The following is a 23784-nucleotide window of genomic DNA, read 5'->3' as shown; positions in this document are numbered from 1 at the left end:
GGGGGCACCTGGGTGGCTCAGTTGGTTAAGCGACTGCCTTCGGCTCAGGTCACGATCCTGGAGTCCCAGGATCGAGTCCCGCATCGGGCTCCCTGCTCAGCGGGGAGTCTGCTTCTCCCTCTGACCCTCCCCCCTCTCATGTGCTCTCTCTCTCATTCTCTGTCTCTCAAATAAATAAATAAAATCTTTAAAAAATAAAAAATAAAAAAAGGGAAGAAAGCCAAAATGTGAAGACTCACACTCACCGAACAGGTGAGGAGAGAGATCTGAATTGCAGAAGGAACCCTCTCGAGTTTCCCTGTGTCCTGGGACTGTCCCAAACAGTGGCTCATCATCCACCCTGATGGCCAGTCCTCCCACCTTGACTCCTTCAGCCTCTTTTCCAAAATCACAGACAAGGGCGCTCCAGGAGAGGAGAGAGTTCAGGGCGTGTTTCAATGTGCATACTATCACATGCAGGAGACAGAGCTGGAGCCAGGAGGATCCTTTCTCCAGTAATATAGTCTGGAAATTTTTTACAAGATTTCCTTCGTGGGTTGGTTAAGGGAAAGCCCACCAAACCTTGTTTTTGTGTTAAGCAACTGCCGGACCCCACATGAAACGAGATGCTCATAGGCTCTGGGCTGGTGGGCCTGCTTCAGCATCATCCCATACAGAACATATTTTGCTGTCGACAAAAAAAAAAAAAAATACCTTTTCCATCCCAGACTCTTTCACAGCCTTGTCAACGATATTTCGGACCTCGTCCTCGTATTTGTGGAGGTTCAGCTTCAGTAAATCTGCCAGGGTGGTCTCATCTGACATTTCAAATTTCACCTGGGGGAGAAATAGGGATGTTCCAGCTGAGGTCATTTGTAGTGGATGGACATCTTTGTCCTTTGTAGAGAGCCAGCGGTAGAAGAAGCTCTGTGTCGCCATTTCCTGGCTCCATGACTTGGGTGAGCCACTTCTCCGAGACTTGACTTTCCTCCCAGTAACACTGTGTAAAAGCAAAGCCCATAGTGCTTTGAACTGTTTCTCCCAAGTTCCTGCCCACCCAGACCTCAGAATATGACCTTATTTGGAAATAGGGTGTTGGCCGATGTTAAGGATCTTGAGATCATCCTGGATTATCCACGTGGGACCTAAATGACAGCCGTCCTTAGGAGAGGAGAGGAGAGGAGGATTTGAAATGCAGAAGGAAGCCACGTGGTCGCAGAAACAGAGATTGGAGGGATGCAGCCACAAGCCAAGGGATGCCTGGGGCCACTGCAAGCTGGAGGAGGCAGGGAAGGACTGTCCCCAGGAGCCTTCAGAGGGAGGGACCCCTGCCCACACCTTGATTGCAGACCTGCAGCCACAGAACCACGAAAGAATACGTGTCTGTGGTTTTAAGCCCCTCGTTTGTGGTTCTTTGTTGTGGCAGCCCCAGGACGCTGACGCGTTAGGCTCAGGGATTAATGCTACTGATGCTGTGTTAATAGCAGGCACAGCTGAGTCTCGGGCACTGTTGCTCTGGTAACAGGAGCAGGTGCCCAGGGCTACCCAGTCCTCACACCCCTTCGACAACCCCTCTCCTACAGTCTCGCCCTCACATCAACACTTCCGAGTACTGGTTCTGAGCCCCCGTGGAGACTGGTTTAACTAACTGAGGAGAATCAAGTGTCTGTCCATCACATTTGGGAGAACATCTGCCTGGGTTTCACTAAGTCCTCGGCTGGGACATTTTAGTTGCTTTTTCATCACTGGCTGGGGGTCTCTCCCGGGGCGCCTGGATGGGGCACACGAGCCTGCTGTCCAGCTCAGTGCTCAAGCACTCCAGACAGCCCAGCCCTTCTGCCTGTCCTGTGTTTCTCTCCCCCAAGCCTCAAGCCACACTCCACATGCTCCCGAAACCTTTTCTGTTCTTCCCTCCTCTTGGAGGCGACGCCTCCTCTAAACTCTTAGAATCTCCGCTGAATATCCCCGCTCAGCATCTGGAACACGATCATCGCACGTGCTGTTCTTCTCTCTGCTTCCCTGAGGGCGGAGGCTCTATTCTCACTCTCTTTGTATCCGTGGCACCTCTGGGGGACCTCTCTGAAGAGTAGCTGTTCAATAAAGTTTTGTTCGATGTTTTCTGACAGTGGGGAGTGTTCCCATTTGCCTCCTGGGGATGTCGATGCCGGTAACACCCCCTTCCCCCAACTAGGGGATACCCCTGGGAGAATTTGGGCACTAGGGCTCTGTGCTCCTGGGGGGCATGGGGGAAACCAGGGGAGATGTTCATCCAAACCAAAATTCCTGAACCCTATGGACAGTCAACCTACAACCAAAACTGGCTACATAATTTGCGAGGCCCAGTGCGAAATGAAAATGATGGGGCCCTTTGTTAAAAAAATTATTAAGAATTGGGGCGCCTGGGTGGCTCCGTCAGTTAAGCATCTGTCTTCGGCTCAGGTCATGATCCTGGAGTCCCGGGATCGAGCCCCACGTCGGGCTCCCTGCTCGGTGGGGAGCCTGCTTCTCCCTCTCCCCCCTGCTCATGCTCTCTCTCTCTCTCTCTCACTCTCTCTTGCTCAAATAAATACATAAAATCTTTAAATTAAGAATGCCCAGATGGCAGCAGCAGAACACTCCAGCCAGGATGGGTGCCCTCTGAGCGCAGCACCCCGTGTGACCAGCCCAGGTCACAAGCGCCCAAAGCCAGCCCTGCCCACACCCAGCTTCAACAGCCAAGGGCCAGCCCATCCCATGGTGCGGCCCACCGGCCGCCCGGGGTGGTACCTGGGTGGCCTGTGTGAGCTGCTGCCAGTGGCGGTCCCGGATGGCGGGGTTCTGCAGCTCGCTCACGGCGCTCAGGGATGTGATCATGTTCTTCACGGTGTTTTCCAGTCCCACGAAGGCGTCCCAGCTCTTCATCTCCTTGTCCAGAGACCTCACGTCTTTGGCAAACTTCTTACAATCTATGTCCATCTGCTCAACGTTGATATCTTTCCACTTGGTGGTCTTCCATTTGTCGATGCTGGTGTTCACCTGAGGGGGAAACACTCACTGGAGGTTGCGGAAGACATCTGTGTCCCCTTACTGCCGTGGCTCCTGAGGAGCATGCAGGACTGCGGACAGAGGGTGGTATGGTGGACGGACACGGGGGGAAAGCCCAGTTGCAAAGATACAACTCGAAAGTCAGCAGTTCAACTCTATTTTGGCAGAATCCCGTGGAGGGTGCTGCTACTGCTCACCAGGACCCAGGCCCCTCTACTCCGTCGTGGGGCCATTCTGCCTTGACCAGGGAAACGTGAGTGACGCCTGGCACTCTGGGGCAGAGAGCACTTAATTGCCGGTGCTCGACTCGGAGCCCTGACGGCCTTGGCAGTCACAGAAATGCGCGGGGCTACACAGCCTGGAACGAGGGGCTGCCCAAGGGCTGCCTGGAACCAACATGTGGACTTTGCATGAAAGAGAGATATACTTTTGTTGTGAACTACACAGAGGTCTTCTTAGGGCTGTTTGTTAGTGCAGAGTAACCTAGCTTATACTGACGCATGACCATGTATTAGAAGAAGCTCGAGGACACAGAATCTCCCCGGGAAGAACCCTACCAACAGTGGAGACGGAAGGCCACAAGGCCTGCGGTCTTCAATTTGGTGTGGGCTGGAAATGGATGTGAAGCTGGGATGGACGGAGTGAGGTTGTTGGCACAGATCCTCGAGGCCTGGAGGCCCGGGCTGGACAAGCCTACTTGTTGCATGAAGGCAAAGAGAGGCGACTGTTTGCAGGAGACCTGCCTTGAAGATGCTAAGACACGAAACCTTAATGCCCCGTGGGTACCGAGTCAGTGGCTTTTTTAGGTTGTAGCTTATTCTGTATGCTGTTTTCATAAAAGTGTCCTGGGCAGTGTGTTTTAGAGGATTTTCCTCGAAATATTCTGGCTGTAAATGCTAACTCCTGGCAAACGTAGGCTTTATTCTCTAGTCTGTGTGGACTGTTGTTTATCCAGGGCACGGGCAGCCACCCGTCCTCTCTGGCTTTACCGACTCTGTTCTGGAATGTCCCTCACACACAAGAGACTCGTGTTCAGCTCCTTGAGAGAAAGTAACTCTCAAGAGGCTCCAGTCTGTCCTCTCTCTCGAAGACAGAGCTTGTGACTCGGCGACGCTCTCTTTCCTCTCTGCAAGAGGCTCGGTGTGGCCAGAAGGAAGACATGTTCAACATTTTACTATGATGTACTGAAAAAAATAGGACAAACGGAGAGGCGGAGCATGCTTGTGTGCGGGGAGAACCCCGATCAACGCCAGGAGGGCAGTGCTCCCCAGAGTAGCTCACAGAGAAAATCCAGTTCTGTATAAAGTCGTAACGGTTTCTCTTGGAGGAGAGGAGGATTTGACAGAGATTCTGCAGTTCGTTGGAGGTAATAAGAGGGAAGAGCTAACGTCTCTCTGGAAACGGGGGAGCTGGGAGGAGAGGCCGGCCGAAGCCAACAGGTGCTTGAGCGCTACCCTCCTTTCCAAGAAGAGTGTGACCTAGGGCCTCCCCTGGCCCCCCACCCTGGGTCCCCGCCGTGCTGGCCCGCCCCGCCCACGCCGGGAGCCCGCCATCGCCCTCACCATGACGATCATGTCCCAGAGCTCCTTCAGCAGGCGGACCTCTTTGTGACAAGCTTTGAGCTGCTTGTAGTCTGGGACTGTGACTTCGAACAGGCTCCCAGACTTGCACAGGGCCTCCATGGTGCTCTCCATGGATGCGATGCTCTTTTGTTGCTGGGGGCGGGCGAGGTGGGCGGTCAGCAGCGTGGCTCACGCTCAGTGCTGGCCTCCCTCTCGCCCTCCGCCGCCTCCCGGTGGACCTCCTCCGCGTGCTCGCGGCCGGGTGCTGTGTTCCGACCCCGCGCACTGACCGGCGGGAACTGTGTGCCTGGCCGAGGAGAGCAGTGCGCACCCCCTCCCGCCTTCCACAGCCCCCTCCTTCCGTCACACGGCCAGCGCTCCAGCTTTGGGAGTTCAGGCGTGAGAAGTGACTTTAACGGACCCGGCACGAATGCCCGATTTCCTCCCGAGAGGTTCAGGATGACTCAATTCTCACCCCCTGTTTTTTGCCTTATTAAACATTAAGGAGGTTAATGCTTGATTGCTTTGAAAATGAGAACAGTCTAGATAAAAGGAGGAAAGCAAGAGTCACTCCAAACGAGGGGAGTGAGAGTGGGGGCTTCGGGGTCGAGTGTGTGTCTGTGTGTGTGTGTGTGTGTGTACGTGTGTGCGGGATGTGAAGATGGGCTCCCTGTGTGTGCGGGCGGCTCCAAGAGGCCTTTCGCACGCACGGACCCGGTCCCTAAACAAGCTCACACCGGATCCCTGAAGAACCCAGCCCAGGCCCTGTGGGCTCCAGGAGAGACCGTGCGCCTTCCCGCGGGGCCAGGAGAATGGGACGTGAGAAAATGACCCTGACGAATGGGGAGGATCTTTGGGAATGGTGGCTTCGAAGCCGTGTGAGAAGAGCAGAGTCTGGGGGAGGGCACGTGCAGGGGACCCTGAAGGGCATCTTGGGGTCTTTGTGCTCATGCCCGCGTGCCTCACACACTCCCCCGCGAGAGTTGTCAGGCCCAGACTGGTGGTGCTTGTACGTTGGACACTGGTTGTGGACTTAACTTCGGGAACAGAAGGAGACACGCTGGGGCTCGGCCACGCGCTGCACACGGTGGCCAGGGAGGGGAAGACAGGGCACAGAGGTGAGTGCCAGGCCAGGTGGCAGGGAGCCACTGGGTGAGAAGGAGCCAGGGACGAAGAGGTATAGTGGGGCTGAGCAGCGAGGCTGGATCGCCGGGCTTGGAGTGTGTTCCCACTCCTGGGACCCTCGGCCGAGCAGCACCCCACAGCGCGGAGGCCACACGGGTGTGCGTGGACACCTGTGCACACGTGCGGCCCCGAGGCCAGGCCCCTCCAGGCCAAGGACGAGAGCTCGAGGAGAGGCTGGGAGGGCACCGGGGTCCTTGACCGACATACCTTATTCAGGGACTTGTAGGGGTCAGGGTCAGTGAAGCTGAACGGGGCTTCTTGCCGGAACTTCTCTCTGAGCTCCTGCTGCTTGAGCTGTGGGAGAGGTGCCCGTGTCACCCTTCTCGGCCAAAGCCCGTCCTCCCGGGGGGCAACGTGGCCCGGCCTGCCAGGGGAGCGCTACCTCGAATAGCTGGCACTTCCGCCGCAGGATGTTGACCTCGTTGGCCTGCAGGGGTGCCACGTTCTGCTTCACCTGGATCGCCAGCTTCTTGGTGTTTGTCCACTGCTCCGGCAGCTCCTGCAGCAGACAAAGGCCGTGATCCCTTCCTTTTCCTGTTCTTTTAAACACTTTCCATCGTGAAATAGTACGGACTCACAGGCAGTTGCAAATGTAGCACGGAGAGTCCTGCGTGCCACCCGCCCCCCGCCCCCGGCGCCCCGGGAGGCGGACCTTCGACAGGTGCAACCACTAGCCTGGCCCCCATTTCTGTAATTTTGCCAGAACGACTTTAACAATCAGATGGGTTTTTGTACTTTCAAAGTTGTCCACACTTGAGCAAATACTGGAGTTCTGATCACAAAATATTTTGAAGAGAAAGAATCCCAGCCCATGAATTCTTCGCCCACAAAACAAAGACAGGGGTTTCCCTTTCCTCTATGATGAGCTAACATTCTGTGGGCCGCAGGACATTCAAAGCCTGGTTCACACCCGTCGCCCCTGGGCCGGGCCACACACCCTTCACATCCACGCCCTCCGTCGGCCCTGGGCAGGGCGGCAGGGGCGGCCACCGGCCCGGTAGCAGGACCCCGGGCAGCGCCTCCCGGTTCGGCCCCCCCTGCCCCGCACCCCCGCCATCCCCCCCTGCCGCAGGGTCTCGCCCGGATCCAGAGCAGGGCAGAGAGCCGAGAAAGGGATGAGGGGGACGCTCCATGGGGTGGCCGGGCTGTGGCTCCAGGACCCTTGCCCTCCTCCTTGCCACCTTGCCTGGGCCAGCCCTGCCACATGGACCTTCCAGGTGAGCTCCCGCGGCAGCTGGCCCCTGCTTCGGCCCCACTGCCGTGTCCCTAACCTCTGCAGGGCCTCCGCCAACCCCGCTCTCTGTCCACTGCCCCCCTGCACCCAGGGCTGACCCGTCCTTGGGGGCAGGTGTGGGATATTAGGGCATTTTTAATTCAACAATTCAATGGAGGAACCACCGGCTTCACCCTAGAGGCCACCTCACTGTCCCTTCCTCTGCAGGGAGCCTTCTCCCACCTCGACATTCCACATGGATCCCTGGATCCACAGGAGGAGCTCTATCCTGCCGGGGTCCCATGTGAGAGGCCTTGTCCCCAGGCACAACAGCCTGGACTCCAGCGGCAAGGCCCCCGGCGCTGGGCTGGCTCCCCCCACACCTTCCCCGGAGAGCCCCCCACCCCCCAGCCCTGGGCTGGTCCCTCCTGCCGCCCCGCCCCCGGATGGCGCGGCGCCCGGCAGCTGTCCACCTGCAGCTTCAGGTGTGTCTCTTCCGGTATCTCCTCCCCGTAGGTCTTGAGCAGCTCGATGGTTTGCTTCAGGGGCTCAAACATGTTGTCGGTGGCCACCTGCTTCTCCTTGACCTTCATCAGATGACCCATCACCTCCACGAGACCATCGTAATCCCCCTCCTTGAGGGTCTTGGTTAAGCCTGTCCGGGTGACTTTCATGAAGCCTTCCAGGTCAGCCAGGCTGTTGAACGAGAGGCCCCCACGAGGGGTGTCAGCCTCCATGGTGGGGGTGAGGCCTGTCTGGGGGGGCGGGGGGCACTCCCCAGTTATACTGTGGGGCCCTGTTGAGCAAGGGAGAGCTCCTGTCCTCTTCAGGACACCTGCTCCTGACCCCCACCCTACGCCCCACCAGCTCCACTCCAGCTGGCCTCCCGATCGGAGCTCAGGCTGCACTCCCTCCTGGCCCCTCACAGCCCTGACCGCCGCCCCTGATAGAACGGTCACCTGTCCCCTGGCGACACGTCAGGTGGCCTTGCTGCCCTCGCGGCTGCAGACATGGAAGTGCTCAATGAGTAGGGCCCACGAAGCCCGGGGCGTCCACTCACAGCCAGGTGACTCCTGTCTACTGGGACCCACCCTGGACAGGGGCGGGGGGGGAGCCTGCTGACCCCAACACTGACCTTCACCCCCATGCCCGCCCGGCAGGAGCGCCCCCCTGACACCACGAAGGCGTGTTTCTCCTCGGGCGAGGTCAAGGTCGGGACGGCAGGATGGGCTGTGGGGCCGGGCACCTACCTGTTGATGACGTGGTCGCCCAGGTGTCGCTTGAACATCAAGCTCCAGCGCTTGATGATGTTGAGGAGGGCCTGCTTGAAGGGGCGGCAGTCGCACTGAAGCCAGCCGTTGAACACCTTGGTGTTCTCACACTTGGACACTTCCTCGTACAGCTTCTCGTAGGAATCGATCTGGAAAACACGGCCGCTGCTCACTGTCGGGCCGCGCCGGGAGGAGGGCGGCCCTGCCCACAGGTTACTTCTTCTTCTCCTCCCAGCACCCCTGGGACCCCGGCAGCCCCGCAGCCCAGCCCCAGCTCGGGCAGCCGGTCGGAAGGGGACGGCCTCGGGCAAGGCCGGCAGGGCTTCTGAAGAACAGGCCAGGAGCTCAAGAGGTGAATGTGGTCACGGCAACCACCGGGCACCCTGAACTCAGGCCTCTCCCCGCTGCTCTGCACTCTCCAGGCTCTCGGCTCCCCCAGCCGCCCCCACCCCCCGCCTGTCTCCCCCATGGGTTCTGCTCACGGGCGTCTCCCTCTCACCGTGCGTGGGGAAGGGTGTGTGTGGTGGTTGTCTTGCGTTCCATCTTTCCGATGCTCTGGCGCCCGGGGCCCCACTGACCCTGCTGGGCCTGCCCCTCCCGGGGCTGGCGGCCTCCCAGAAAGAGCAGACCCCTCCCCAGGAAGCCCGTCTTTCGTATACAGACCAACGCAGAGCCTGCGTCCCAACCGCCCTCTCTGCCCTCGGGGCCAATATTTCCCCACCCTAATCACCCCAGGGCCAGGGACCAGACAACGAGGGGCCACCCCTACAGCCCGGAGTCCACCAACATGACTCCAAAACTCGCCAATCCCAGGCCCTATCTTTCACGTGAAAACCACAACACGGGCTGTGGATCCTGCCTTCCCCTCTGTCCCTCTGCCTTGGGACTGACCCTGGTGCTTCCCCCGTGGCCCTGTGGGGCCACGTGTGCCCCCACCTCCTGGAACCCGTGAGTCACAAACTCTCTTCCATGGCAGTCATCTGCTCTGTTGGGAGGCACCAGACCAGAATAATAATAAAACCCACATTTAAAAAGCGATTCACCCAGGGCGCCTGGGTGACTCTGTCGGTGAAGCGTCTGTCTTCGGCTCAGGTCATGATCACAGGGTCCTGGGATCAAGTCCCACGTGGGGCTCCCTGCTCAGTGGGGAGCCTGCTTCTCCTCCCCGCCCCCCAGCCCACTCATGCTCTCTCTTCCCTTTTCTCTCTCTCTCTCTCAAATAAATAAATAAAATCTTTAAAAAGAAGTCTTAAAAAATAAAAAATAGACGCCATTCACCAAGGTTTGACTCAAGCCCAGTGAGCAGCCCCCACCCCCGGAGGAAGGGGCAGGAATTGCAGGGGTGAGGAAGCCTGCACACACACCTGCTGCTGGAACTGGGTGAGGCTGGGTGGCGTCTTGGAGAGGGTCTCTTCGGCCCGGGTGTCCAAGTCCTCCGGGGTGACCGTGTGCCCGTAGATCAGGAAGTTCTTCATGAACTCCTGGGGGTCGTCCATCCAGAGGTAGGAGTACCTCTCGAAGGAGTCTTGGTATTCCTCGGCCTCCTTCATGGCGCTGATGACCAGGTTGGACATCTCCTCCCTCATCTCTATGAGGTCTGTCATGTCTTCCAGGTCTGCCTGCGAGGGGGCAGGAGAGAAGCAGATCGGCGAGCGTTGGCCTGTGGTCACGGCTTCGATTGGATCTCTCCACCCTGGAGGGTGTCTCTCTGCCGGTGGAAGTGTTGCTAACCTCTCAAGATGGAAAACAGAGCAGTTTGCCAACTGGCCATGTTCTCCCGAGAGAGGATTATGTTGAATGTGACTTTTGTCCGGTAGACTCCAGGATGGCTCGCACACTGATTCATTCATGGAAGAGTAACTTGGCACCTGTTGTGTGTGCCACATGAGGGGGTGTTCACATGGAGGGTGTGGTCCAGGCGTGGGGTTAGGCATTCCTCAAAAAATCACAGACTCTGAGCCTTGCTTTAATGCATAGCAGGGAGGAGGTTGGGGAATGTTCCCTGAGGAAGTGATCGTTGTTCTGAGAACTGATGGATGGCTAGGCAAAGAGCAAGAGAAACAGCAAAGCACATGCAAAGGCCCTGCGCTGGGAGGAAGCAGATGTTTGAGGAACTAAAGGAAGTCTACCACGGATGGTTAGAGCAGGAAACTGGGGAGGCCTGATCTGGACAGAATCTTTTGAGTTTTGAGTGACAGAAAACCCAACCCAAGTTGGTTTAAGCAACAAGACAACTCCCTGAGTCATGGAACTGGAGAATCTCAAGGTGGGGTGTGTGTATTCATTATGGTTTTTATTTTCTGTATCTTAAGATGCCTTAACATCTTAAAAACTCTTGCTGGATGGGAGACACTGCCCTTCTGGGGACTGACCAGCCAATTCTGAGAGAGAGGAAGAGCTCAGAAGGGAGCATACCCTTCATATGCAAACCAACCAGCCCTGAGGCTACACCTCCCCCCCCCCCCCCCCCCGCCGCTTTATCCAACACTCCTCCTACCCTAACTGGCCCAGGGTCAGGTACCCTATAACTGCAGGTGACCCCTGGAGCCCAGAGTCGCCAATTAATGCAAACTGGCTAGTCCTTAGCAGTTTCCCCCACCTGCCTTGCCTTTTCCTGCAGAAACCTCTGGAAAGGCTCTGGCCTGGGCTTGCCCCTCACTCCCACCTCTGCACCTGCTGTGACCCCATGTGGCCCTGCACCACCTGCCAGCCCTCTTGTTTCTATGGGAACTGTGAGCAGCATTAACTTTTCTCTCCGTGGCACTGACCTCTCCACACAGCCACTCAGCCACCTCTGCAAATTAAGATCCCATGGGCTCAAGTGAGACTGGTGTGGGGGGTGCACAGGCTGGGCTATGGCATGATCGGCAGGACCCTTGTCTCGCTCTGCTCTGAACTCCCCCACGTGTGTCTTCATCAGCAGGTGGATCCCCTCAGAGCCCATGGGGAGCTGCAGGAGCTCCAGACGTGCATCCTGCCAGACTCCGGAGCACACCGGGTCCCATGTCCATACCTGAGCTGATCTCTGGTGACGAACTCTATTCTGGACCCTGGAACGCTTCATCCAGGCACATCCCCTTGGCCTGACACCGTCTGCCTGGAAACCCCCTCCCACCCTTTAAGACTCAGCCAGTGTACACTCAGCTGATCTGGGAAGCTGTCCTTGACATTGCGAGGGATTTCCTCTGTGCACTCACCTCCCCGCGCACACGCACACGCACACGCGCGCACAGGCACACATATACCTTCCTCCCTGACAGTATAGAGCCTCTTGTTGTAAACGTTGCAAATAATTCATGCCTGTTATTATCCAAAATCTCAAGCAACGCAGAAGTATTTGAAATCAAAACCCCTTTGCATCCCCTTGTCCGAGCCCCCTCCCTCCTTACCCCCATGTTTCCAGAAGGGAGCACTCCTAGCAATTTGGAGCGTATCATTGGAAGACAGATTTTTGTTTGTTTCAATGAATGAAATCATATTCTGAACACTGTTCCACAACTTGATAAACCATAACCTGCCGCCAGCACCTCTCCCGGTGACTCATGCAGACGCTTTGTCAGGTTGGGCCTGCATCTGTTGAACCAGCTCCCCTGTTTGATGGCACTTAGGTCTTTTCCAGGTTTTGTTTCACTCTTACAAACAATGCTCCGACACACACACCTCCAAAGACCTCCCTTCGGGGAAGCAAAACTTCTTACGCCTTTTGTGTCCGGAGAATCTGATCTGTTTTGCTTATAGGTACTTCATGTATCAAAGGTACCTGGATGCACAAGCCAGCGAGGGCACATTTGTCAAAATGCCTGCGTGCTGAGGGGACCACAGCGTTTGACTCACAGAAGCAAGTGAAACACCAGGAAATGGGTACCAGCACGCTCTGGCCAGCAGTGGGAATGAAAACCATGCCGACTAGGAAAAGCCAGTCTGGGAAGAAGGGCGGGATTTCCAGAGTGGGGAGGGAAACGCGGGGTTTGGCGTCCTGAGGATCTGATAGACACCCCTGGGCGGCTCTTCACACTCAGAGCCATCGGCATTTAAAAGGTAACTGATGGGGCACTGCTGAGTTAGGAAGGCAGCTGGAGCAAGGAAGCCTGGACTGACCTTGTAGCTCATTTGGCCCCTGGCCAGCCGGGGGATGAGCTTGGCTGCGTTGTAGATGTCATTGATCAGGCCCTCAATCAGCGCCAGGAAGCCATGGTCCGCGCCCATCTCCAGGGATGGATGGAAGACCAGCCCGTCCTCGTCTAGCTCCATGCGGACCTCAAGGAGTGGTGCCACGCTCTCCTGAAACAGGCCGGCCCGGGGTCAATGCCTCGAGCTCAGTGGAACCACTCCCAAGGCCCTGATATTCTCTCGAAGCATGCCAGGGCTGACTCGGGCTGGCTGGGGCTGGCTGGGTCCACGTGGGAAAGCACGCTTCGCCAGGGGCCCCCAAGCAGGAACCAGAGAGGCTGGAGGGGGCCAGCACACGCACGGAAGTGCAGGGGAGAGCCCATGGCCTTGGTGCTAAGCTTGTGTCCACTCGGTACTTACCAGCCGCGTGGCCTTGGGCGAGACACTTGCCCTCCCAGTTTCCCCAGATACATAAAATGAGGATAATCGTTTTATAGAACAGAGACACCAACTGTCCCCATCTCTTGGGGTTACTGTGATCTAAGTCAGTAACATAGGAGGCGTGGGAGCGGCGGCTGGCTCACTCCCAGGCGCTGGTGGGGTCATGGCTGGGCAGGACGGGTGTCACCATGCTCCAGAAAGCACAACGCTCACGTTCTAGAGTGTTCCACCGTGAGCATCCTCGCTGCCTAACTAATTGAGAGTGAAACAGTTCCGCCGTAAAAGATAAAAGACCCAGTTGACGGTTTGGTTTTGGGTCTCCACTGACAAGGTTCTGGGAGGCACTCACGTTTTTATCATACGGTCGAAATCTCAGCTAGCCCTCATAGTGGATGACAGCGGATAACAACTACGTGTATCAGCCTGATCGAAAACACGGTGGGGAACTTTCTGGGAGCGTGAAACAAGACCGGGTACAGCCAGATTGCACGCTAGACTATCCTGGACCCTGAGGATGCATCAGTCACAATGCGACAAAGCTCAGCGACAAAAGCATGACAGCGTCGGCTTTCTCCTGTTGTTGCCCATGGAACGCTGGGTGCCCATCCACATCCACGAGGGAATATGCCAGGGAGGAGCACAGGTCCCATGCTTGGTTACCAGTCTGCCCCCAAGTATTTGGAAAACGGATACCTCTCATCACGAAGGAAGACATTAAGTATTAATACTATTCATTTTTTTCAGGTTTCATTGTGATCTTTTTAATGTCTCTCTTATTTTTTATTTTCATGGCAAAGTTGCCTCGTGACCAATTCATCGAGCCCCTAAAATGACTTGCTGTGAGATGCTGGAGCTGGACGGGAGGCAGGCCGGCTTTCAAGTGCTCCAGAAAGGACAACCCTCACAGCCACGGGAGGATCCCATTCGTAAAGTAGGTACGCCCAGTAACCCTGTCTGCTCCTGGAGCGTCCTCGCGAGGCTGCGAGGCTGAGGGTGCTGGCCTCACTTGTCAGGTGACCTCATGGAGGTTAGTCCGACACTCCAGTGATTCTCAAAGTGCGGGCCAAGGCCCACCGGTGGCCATGAGATCCGCTCCACCGCTACCAATCTTCCACACACAGTCCCATGACGGCCCCATGGGCAGTTGACTCAAGAACCCACGGGTTTTTCTCCATGACCAAGGGATGGTGTTTGCTAGCGTCCGAGTGAATTGCTAAGTACACAAGGTCAATCGTCACAAACTCAGATGACCAGGCTTTTCTAAAACCTCTCCCTCAGGGGTCTGCTCCTGCTGCCAGGCCCCTTGCGAATATGGGGACGCCCTGGGATTTTTTGGAGGGGGACATTTTGTCATCAGGGTTTCGTCATGGTTTTGATTGTGACTAATTAACTATAAATTCCTGAACTTGCTGACACTTTGCATCATTGTGGGTTGCTTGATGAGCCTTGTGGTTGGTAGTAAGGACAACTTTCATCAACAGAATTTCAGGTCTGTGATTGTCTGGTGACACCTGGCCTTTGAGACACATGTGCTGGGCTCAGGCATGAATCATCCATCCTCTGCGGCTCGTACAAGGGCGTCTTGCTGTCCTCCTCGCCATCTTTCCTGCGGGTGCGCTAGGGGGGCTGGGGGATCTTTGATCTTCTCCTACTGGCAGTATTCAAAATCATTTGGGAATTATTGTAATGAAAAAGACATGGGTGGGAGAGGGCTCACCCCCATGGAGAATGCCGGAGAATGCCAGAATGAAATTAACCAGCACATCGTTTGCTGACCTGCTTTACACTTCCAGGGACCCCACGGACCCCTCGGACCCCATGAGGGTTGAGTAGGTTAGTAGCTGATGTTGCTGACAGGAGGGTGCCCCCTGACCAATCCACTTGAGTAGGGGACAGTGGTGCTTGCTTTCCCTCACCTGGCAACAAGGTAGGACCATTTACGTATTCTATAGCCGATTTATGGTGGGGCAGGTTGAAGGTGACCAGATGTCCTGAGTGCTGGGGCCTAAAGAGGGTCCTGGGGTACAGGACTTTTCAGTCTTAAAGCCGGGGCACATAGTTCACCCTCTGCAGGTTCTAATGTCTGGTTATTTGTAACATGATAGCCTGGTCTTTCATCAGGAGCCCACAAACTATAGATTCCAAGGTAGACTTTATCTTATCTTTATAACACCATATTTATAGCACAAATATATGCATATCTTATATTTATAACTCACATCCAAGACCATGTTGTCTATGAAGTAATTCAGAGATTTGCGGATGAAATGGTCAAATTCGTCCAGGACCATGTTGTCAACATAGTTGACGTAGTCTTTCCAGGACTGGCTCGTCGTATCTGCTCTGAACAGTTCAGCATTTTCCTGCAAACAGGACCGCACAGTCAGCTGCTGTTTCACGGGGTCCCCCGCTCACTCCTTGACCAACTCACTTGGCGACTCTCTGGGCTACTCTTGTCCCTGCTTACATACTCCAGACACACAGGGCTGCTTTTTGCTTCTCAGATGTGCCGGGTGCTCTTCTTTCCTATGTCAGAGTCTTTGCATAGGCTGCTCCCTCCCACTGTTGCCAGGTCTGGCTTCTTCTAGGTTTCAGCCCAAATGTCACCTCCTCACAAAGGAAAGCCCTCTTTCACCACTCCCCCCATTCATCTCAGGTTTGGCTTCTGTCCCTGCCTCTCATCCGTATTCCCTCTAGCAATCCATTATTTGTGCCTACCATGGCACAGATGACAACTCTGAATGATTTTATTTATTTGTGTCTAGTCTGTACCTCCCTCTGAGGTCAAGCTACGTGAGGACAGGTGTTGACTGTCCTTTCCACCATTGTGTCTCAGCATGCAGCAGGAGGCTGGGGACAAAGCAGGAGCTAGTGAATGGATGGATCGGTGGGTGGAATGATGGTGGACAGATGGGTGGGTGGGTGGGTAGATGTGTGGATGAAAGGAGAGATGAATGGATGGCTGGATGGATTTGTGGATAGGAGGAAAAATAGATGGATGGATCGGTGGATGGATGGATGGACGTGTGGATGGACGTGTGGTTGGGAGGATAGACAGTAGATGGATGGATAGATGGATGGGCAGATGGATGGATAGATGGATGGATGGATGATGAGTGAATGGATGTGTGGATGATGGGATGGATGAATCCGTAAGACACCGAGTGCCACAGGGAACACAAAGATGAATATGACCCAGTCTGCACCCTCGGGCAGTTATCTTCTAACAGAAGAAAGAAGACACAGGCTTAAATAACTTCAGTGCAAGGTACAAAGAAATGGTTTAAATAACTATCATGTGCATAGAGGACTCTGGCAAATACGACGACAAAGCCTTGTCTTGTCAGCTTGCTGGCCTCTACTTCTCCTAGGCTCCTGTTCCCTGCTGCCCTGCCTCGTCGCCTGTCCTGGGGCTGCACTGCTGTGCTGTGAACCTTTCCCTTAGCCTAGCCCAATTTCTCTCTCCTGTGCCCTGTTTCCAACACACCCGAGAGCGTTAACAGATTAATCTGTTAATTCTTCCGAGTAATATGTTTGCATTTGACCATTTTCATTTAGTGGAACCTTTTGGTACCATGGCAAAGGGGGAAGGAGGAGGATCTGAAAACGAGACAAAATATTTTTTGGTCCAGTCAAGTCACTCCACTGGGGCAATGACCTTCCAAGCAATGGCTGGACCGTGAGAACAGCCAGTGACACACCTCCCACCCAGTTGGGCCCGCGGGCTGTCTGCGGGTGAGGCCCCATCATTGAAGTCCACATCCATGATTTGTACCAAGCCCTGGGAAACCTCCCCCAAAACTGCCCTGAAAATATCTTGAGCTCAAGGGAGAATTTTCTCGTTTTCAGGCCAATGCCACCTTTCACATTTGCCTCAGAAATGAGCTAACATGTGAGCTGGGTAGAAACGGCTGCCAAGTGAGGGAGGCATGAGAGCGCCCACACTGGCAGGAACCCAGGCAGCGGTCCCAGGGGCGCCTGGCGAGCGCTTGGCCTCCTCCCTCGGCACGTGCCAGCGGGGACAGAGGCCCCCTGCTGCTGACCTACGCTCTCGGCGGCACGGTACGTGTGTGTGACCGCACCATCCTGACTTAAACCACGCGTGCACATTGCATGTCCCTCACTTGGATTTACACGCTTTGTTTCCCCCTCACGCTCTGGCCGGGAAACCATGAAGGACACCGGATACTCACTCAGCACCCGCCCTCGCACCGTGTATCTCAGGGAAACAAGATGTGTTGACCTTGTACAGAGATGTCACTTGCCTATGCCGATTTTGTGCAGGGTAGGGGGTGCTGACCCCTTAGCACGGAGGAGGGCAGACTCATCGCAAGAGTGTCCGTTTAGGATAGTCTGCTTCTTGAAAATAAGACTCCCGGGTTAAAGATAGTAGAATTTCCATGACCCTGAAGTCATTTTTATGGCATCTCTGGTTCTCCCTCTTCTACTAACAGTGAGTGCCCCCTCGAGGCCCGTTGTGGGCGAGTCCTTACCGTGACCATGGCCTGGATCTTCAGGCCGGCCTCCTTGACCGCAGTGTAGCGCCTGTTGAGGTTGACCACCCTTCCATCCAAATCCAGCAGGGCCTCCTTCTTATTGTCCTTCCTCTCAAACATTGGGTTGGCTGACCAGTCCTGCAGGGAAAAGGTGGGAGTGAGGAGAACATTTGGGGAAAATGCCCGTTCTCACCGCTTCACTGCCTGCTCGTCGATGCGAATGTCCTTGTCCCTCGGAGAGACCTCGGGGCCCCGGAGGGACGGTTGAGCAGAGAATCTCGTTTGCCTTAAAACCAGTCAGGGGCTTGGGGTGGCCAGGAGACCGCTGGAAGGCTTTACCCAACCAGGCCCAAGGGAGTCACCCTGGGAAGGTGCCCGGGCCCAGGGGTGGATGGTCAGAGCTGGGGGGAGGGTCCTTAGCTCCACATAGCAGGCCCAGTAGGGACGAGTCCCTTTTGTGGGGGCAACTGAACTGCTGTGGGGGATCTCCCCCCATTTTCTGGATTGGGCTTGAGTGAAAGTCACCTCGGTGCTTCACTGAGCAGGGCTGAGACTCCGTGCACCTTCCCGCCCCTTGTCCCTGGCTCTGGCCTGGCACAGAGGGGACCCTGCAAACACTCTTGCTGAGCTCAACAGAACAGAACAGACCTGAATTCTGCAGACTGGCCTGGGACTTCCCTGCCTTGGGGCCACCTTGACATTGTTGTGTGATCCAGAGCCTCAAACAGCAAGTTCCTGCTGCCTTTGGCACTTTCTGTGAGCATCTCTGTGTGGCCCCTTTTCCCTGGGACCCTCTCCTGGGCCTCCGATGAAGCCCTGCTCCGCGCCTTGCCGCTCACTCGCCTTCATGGCCTGAGAAATTCCATCTATATTCTGCTTCGCTTTCTGTATCCTATTCTGCAAGTTTTGGAGAATTTCTCGCATCTCTTGAATATATTCTAACACACCTAAAATATAAACATAAGGGAATCTTACAGAATGAACAAATCAGTAAAAGGAGAACTTCTCTTGGGCCGGCTGAAGGCTCATCATAATGAGACAGCCCTTGGAAAATACGTCTACTGTTCATCCGGAGTTCCCCGAATGCAATGCTGAGCAGGACTCCCTCTCTGGGAGCAGGACTTCCCTATCCCCGAGTAGGTGGGTCATTAGTTCCCCCTGGGGGACCCCGCATCCCCTGCGGCCCTGCCCCTCCAGCCACCAGCAGAGCGCTGGGGACACATGACTGGTCTCAGCGCCCTGGGCTGCAGCGGCTGGAAAGAGGTGCGTCCTTGGACAGCAGTGACAAGAAAAAGCATAGGCTTCTTTGCACAGAAAGTCCAGGCTGACCCTGGTTTCAGGGAGGTGGACTGTCCCACTTTCTCACGGAGACAGTGAAGGCAGGATATGGCCAAAGATGGCCGAAAAGATGGCACAAGGCAAGTCGCAGGTGCTTAGAGAGCCTCGGAGGTGATGCCCACTTAGAGGTGGGTCCGGGGGTGAGGGAGGTCAGGGAGGAGGTCTTCTGCCTCACGGGCACACTTCTTTCTGCTTCTCTGACACCCACCCTTGGCCCTCCTGCTGCCCCTGCGTGGGAACCCCACTGTGGAAACTTTGGGACCCTTGGAGGTCCCCAGAAGGTCTTTGCCTGATTCCTTTGTAAGTGAGACAAATGGTCTCTTTGGGAGGGCAAGCAGGGGGAACCATCCTTTGGCCTTAAACATAACCCTGTTGGAGTCAAAGTGGACCACCCAGCCGGAAGGCAGAAGCAGCTCCTCGCCTGTGTCATAGGACAGACACTGGACAGGTTGGACACGCCCCCCCCCCCCCCCACCCAGGTTGAACCCACGGTGAGTCGAACGTGGCCTTGGTACCTTCGCTGTTCCAGAAGAGCATGGTTTCAGCACTCAGTAGTTTGACATCGATGTCTTCCAGTTCCGACTTTATTAGTGGAGATTCTACTTCCATCACCGTGGTCTTTATCTGAAATACAAAGTCTGGGGTTTCAGGGCCTTCGTTCCAAATCCAACCGGATTTAAAATGGTCTCACAGGAAGGGTCTTATTACGCAGTCCCAACCAAACCGATTGCAATTAGTGTCATTTAATTGGGAATTATGTATAAATCAAATTCCAGGAGATTTCAACTTGCCAAACTATTCTTATCACCAAGGGTTTAAGCATATACTTCACTCTTAGTTACCCACGGTATGGGGTAGAAACAGAAGGGAAGGTGATCATGGGACGGCAGGGAGTGCGTAATCCAAAACTGTTTTTATTTGGCTTAGAAAGAAACAGACACGGGTAGCTGGAGCACGCCTGGGCTCAGAATCTCTCCTTGGTCAGAAATCCCAAATGTGAAATTTGGTTACACAAAGAAGATCCAGGTCTGCAGGGAAGCTGTTCAAGTTGTTTGTGGGTCAGAGCGACGGTATGGGTTCTGTATACTCTTGATACAGCTCTACCCTCCTCCAAGAATTTAATTTAATGCTTTAAAAAACGTCAGTTCACAAACCAAGGGGGGGAAGGAGAAGGAAGGTGTATCCAGGTTTTATAAATTATTCCTTTTTTTTTAAGATTTTATTTATTCATTTGAGAGAGCGAGAGAGAGCATGAGCAGGGAGAGGGGCAGAGGGAGAGGGAGAAGCAGGCTCCTCACTGAGCAGGGAGCCCGATGTGGGGCTCGATCCCAGGACCCCGGGATCATGACCTGAGCTGAAGGCAGACGCTTAACTGAGCCACCCAGGCGCCCCTAAATTATCCCTTTAAATCACAAGCACCATTTGAACTTTGGAATATCCTTCTACCTAGCAACATTTTTTTTACTTTAAATTTTTTATTATTATGTTAATCACCATACATTACATCATTAGTTTTTGATGTAGTGTTCCGTGAATCATTGTTTCCGTACAACACCCAGTGCTCCACGCAGAGCGTGCCCTCTTTAATACCCATCACCAGGCTAACCCATCCCCCCACCCCCCTCCCCTCTAGAACCCTCAGTTTGTTTCTCAGAGTCCATCGTCTCTCATGGTTCGTCTCCCCCTCCGACTTACTCCCCTTCATTCTTCCCCTCCTGCTATCTTCTTCTTTTTCTTTTTTCTTAACATATGTTGCATTATTTGTTTCAGAGGTACAGATCTGTGATTCAACAGTCTTGCACACTTCACAGCGCTCACCGTAGCACATACCCTCCCCAATGTCTATCACCCAGCCACCCCATCCCTCCCACCCCACCCCTACTCCAGCAACCCTCAGTTTGTTTCCTGAGATTAAGAATTCCTCATGTCAGTGAGGTCATATGATACATGTCTTTCTCTGATTGACTTATTTCACTCAGCATAACACCCTCCAGTTCCAGCCACGTCGTTGTAAATGGCAAGATTTCATTCTTTTTGATGGCTGCATAATATTCCATTGTGTATATATACCACCTCTTCTTTATCCATTCATCTGTTGATGGACATCTTGGCTCTTTCCACAGTTTGGCTCTTGTGGACATTGTTGCCTAGCAACATTTTTATTTTATATAACTTTTCAAGGACACTCCTACTTTATAAAGTGAGGGAGGCACATAGAATTAGAACTGTACGTGAGATGCTGACCATTTGCCTTTCAGAACGACACTTTCCATACATTTGGTAGTGTCATACGGTGCCCTGCCAACCTTCTCCCTCAAGTGTTTTCGGGGGTCAGGAGGGCAGAGAAATAAAGCTTAGAACCTATGACGAGTAGAAACAGGACAGAAATAAGAGAGAGCATCTACGGAATCACAAAGTGAGCAAACAGATATTGACTCCACTCATCAGAGTTTAGATAGTAAATAACTACCACAGGCTGTGGTCTCCTCCCCATTATTAGTGCCCTCACTTTGAGACTGTATCCCACGCCAGACCATTTCATGACGTGCCCCTTTGGTAGGTTTAGGAACTAAATCCTGTGAACGGAGTTGCGAGGGGAGCCCTTTCTGCAGAACCGAACCAGCTGGGAAAGATGCTGAGTCCCTGGGGACGGGCAGGGACTGGCAGGTGTGCTGGGGCTCAGCTCCCAGGGCCAGCCCAGCCGGGCCACTGCGTCCCGCCCACAACTCACTTGGATACTCGGCGACTCGGGACGGCCACTCATTTATTGCCTATTTCCCCCGGTGACATCCCAGAGGAGCAGCCGAATGTCACCGTGCTGCTGTGATTGCCGGAGTAAACAAAGCTCCCGGTGAGAAGATACACGTACTAACATGTACGTCCTGTGTATTTTTTTCACAGCCTATGTTATAAATCCACACCTCTAGGGCTCTGTCCCCAGAAGTGTCATGTGGACAAACCGCACGCTCGCGTGGTCCCTCGGACACCCCAGCGGATTCCTCAAGGCACCACGGCGCCCTCTCTAGCTTGGACACTAGATGCGAGCAGTCTGCAGGCCGGTGGTGTCTCTTGGCAACAGAAACCATGCTAGGGATGCGAAGGGCCTGGGGAGAAGGGCTCCAAAGAGGGGAACTGGGTCACCAGGAAGCGTCGCCGTGGGCACCCAGCCCTGGGCCTGACTTCCCGCCTCCCCACCTAGTCCAACATTTGTATTCACAGAGCGGCGGGGCTCGCGGCTGAGAAACACGCTTCTCGGGGTGGACAGCGATGTGTGTGGCTGGGTTTTGTTTAGGAATACAGAAGTAGAAGATCAAACTTTAAAAAATTTTTTTATTTTGAAAAAAATATTTGTTTATTTAAGTCATCTCTACACCCCACGTGGGGCTTGAATTCACGGCCCCGAGATCAAGAGTTGGTTGCTCCTCCGACTGAGCCAGCCAGGTGCCCCAAGATCAAATTTTTTTAATTCGAAATAAACTTGGTTGGACTTTTTTCTTCTGGTTCACCACCATGGGAAGTCTTCTGCTCTGACAAGAGCCCATGGATGTTTTTGGCACCGCCATGGCTGGGAGGGGCTCCCGGGTGGGCGAACGCAAAGGTCTCTGAGTCTGAAGATAGTTGCTTCCAGGAAAAGCAAAGTCAAGGAAATGCGCTTATGGCAGACACTGGTATTTTGTAGTTGGCTGCACAAATAAGTGAGATCGTTAAAATTTTATCCCGAAAAATGAAATTAATGAAAACGAGCTTCTTTTAGTTTCTGTTGAACACATTTTTGTGACGTCACCGCCATGCCCTAATTCATGGAATGGAGTAAGGAACAGCTCTGTTGTTGCTTCTTTGCTGGGCGACACGTGTCGGTGGTTGGGGCGGTGATGACCTTTGACAAATCTATGTGTTGGCGCGACCTTGCCTGCTCCACTTTGCCTTCGCTTATCCCAGCGTGTTCTTGAAGGAGGTCACCTCTACCAAGGGTAGGGGGTTTCCTCGGTCTCCCCAAGGCCTCGCTCATAATCCTTTGATGATATTCGCACTCCTATCTTGGTCAGCACCTGAGGTGGGCACCAGATTCCCGGGCTCGGGCAAATGCACGGTACTAAGCGGCCACCATCCCCTGCACAAGATGTTTGGTCAGTGAGTCCTGGATCCCAGAAACATCCTTCAGACTCACGGCATTCCTGCTGCTGTTTCTTGCTGCCATAGGGGAAGGTGCGGCCATGCTGTGCTCCCGGGAGCGCCAGCTCAGATGCAACTGGGCAAGGGAGCGGGGGAGGGGCAGGACAGCAGGGGGAAGAGCTCCCCGTCCACGTGCGGGATGGCCGTGGGCATGCAGTACGGGGCCCGCACAGGACAGGCCGGGGAAGGCGGCAGACCCACGGCCCCGCGGCTCTAGGAAAGGGGCCCTCACATCAGGAATCCGTGAGCAGAAGCATCTCTAGGACAGAGCGGAGACACAAAAGCACAAGAACAAAAATAATAACATTCCTGGCCCCAGACAGTTGTCCAGTTGGGGGCAAGCTGGCTGCGAGAACAATCAACCTTCTGGAGCTAGCGCAAACCACGAGAGGGTGTGCAGAATGAGGAGGGTCACAAACAGGAAACCCACAGACTTGGACGCATCTGGAGGAGCCACCAGAATGGGACCCGCAAAGTCCGCATCCAGTCTCCTCCTCCGTCGCTGGGGCTCTCGCTGGCTGCCACCTACGCTCCCCGGATCCCTTCCTTCAGTAGTCCGTGCTTCTGCCCTTCTCCATTCCTCTGCTTGCCCAGGACTCCCACCCGAAGGAGGCTGGCATCTCCTCCAAATTCCCAGGGCTCCAAGGAGAGGGAGTCTCATGGGCCCCTTGCTGGATTAGGTGGGTGGGGGGGGGGTCAAATGGCTCCCCAGAGACATCCGCATCCAATCCTCGGGATCTGTGGCCATGCAAAAGAAAATTTTTGGAGGTGATTCAGTTAAAGACCTTGGCGCCGGGAGGACATCCTGGGTTATGGGGGGGGGAGGGGCAATGCAATTACAAAGCCCTTAGAAGAGGGAGGTGATAGGGTCAGGGGGAAGGAGGAGGCAGAGGCTGGGGGGTTGTCATCTGAAGGTGGAGCGGGGAAGGCTGTGGCCTTGAGGAGGTGGGAAGGGCAAGGAAGCAGATACGCCCACCAGAGCCTCCGGGAGG

At 54.8% G+C, this 23784-nt stretch overlaps 1 protein-coding gene across 2 annotated transcripts in view; it reads right to left on the bottom strand.

The window, feature by feature from the left end:
* DNAH17 (dynein axonemal heavy chain 17) overlaps window positions 1–23784 on the bottom strand; it is a 95456-nt gene that overhangs the window by 56785 nt on the left and 14887 nt on the right. For both annotated transcript variants that reach the window (XM_025859575.2, XM_073886132.1), the window contains exons 15-27: window positions 19135–19243; window positions 18125–18228; window positions 17279–17419; window positions 15005–15148; window positions 12333–12515; window positions 9599–9853; window positions 8214–8383; window positions 7437–7659; window positions 6133–6249; window positions 5958–6044; window positions 4566–4718; window positions 2746–2994; window positions 694–816 (exon numbers count right to left, since the gene is read on the bottom strand). In XM_025859575.2, the coding sequence (XP_025715360.1) occupies window positions 694–816; window positions 2746–2994; window positions 4566–4718; window positions 5958–6044; window positions 6133–6249; window positions 7437–7659; window positions 8214–8383; window positions 9599–9853; window positions 12333–12515; window positions 15005–15148; window positions 17279–17419; window positions 18125–18228; window positions 19135–19243 (2058 nt within the window). The remainder of the gene's footprint in view (window positions 1–693; window positions 817–2745; window positions 2995–4565; window positions 4719–5957; window positions 6045–6132; window positions 6250–7436; window positions 7660–8213; window positions 8384–9598; window positions 9854–12332; window positions 12516–15004; window positions 15149–17278; window positions 17420–18124; window positions 18229–19134; window positions 19244–23784) is intronic.

Source organism: Callorhinus ursinus, unplaced genomic scaffold (genome assembly GCF_003265705.2).
Source record: "Callorhinus ursinus isolate GAN/ISIS: 27379988/994484 unplaced genomic scaffold, GSC_fseal_2.0 scaffold68, whole genome shotgun sequence".
Lineage (NCBI taxonomy): Eukaryota > Metazoa > Chordata > Mammalia > Carnivora > Otariidae > Callorhinus > Callorhinus ursinus.
This window is presented reverse-complemented; position numbering and strand designations above follow the sequence as displayed.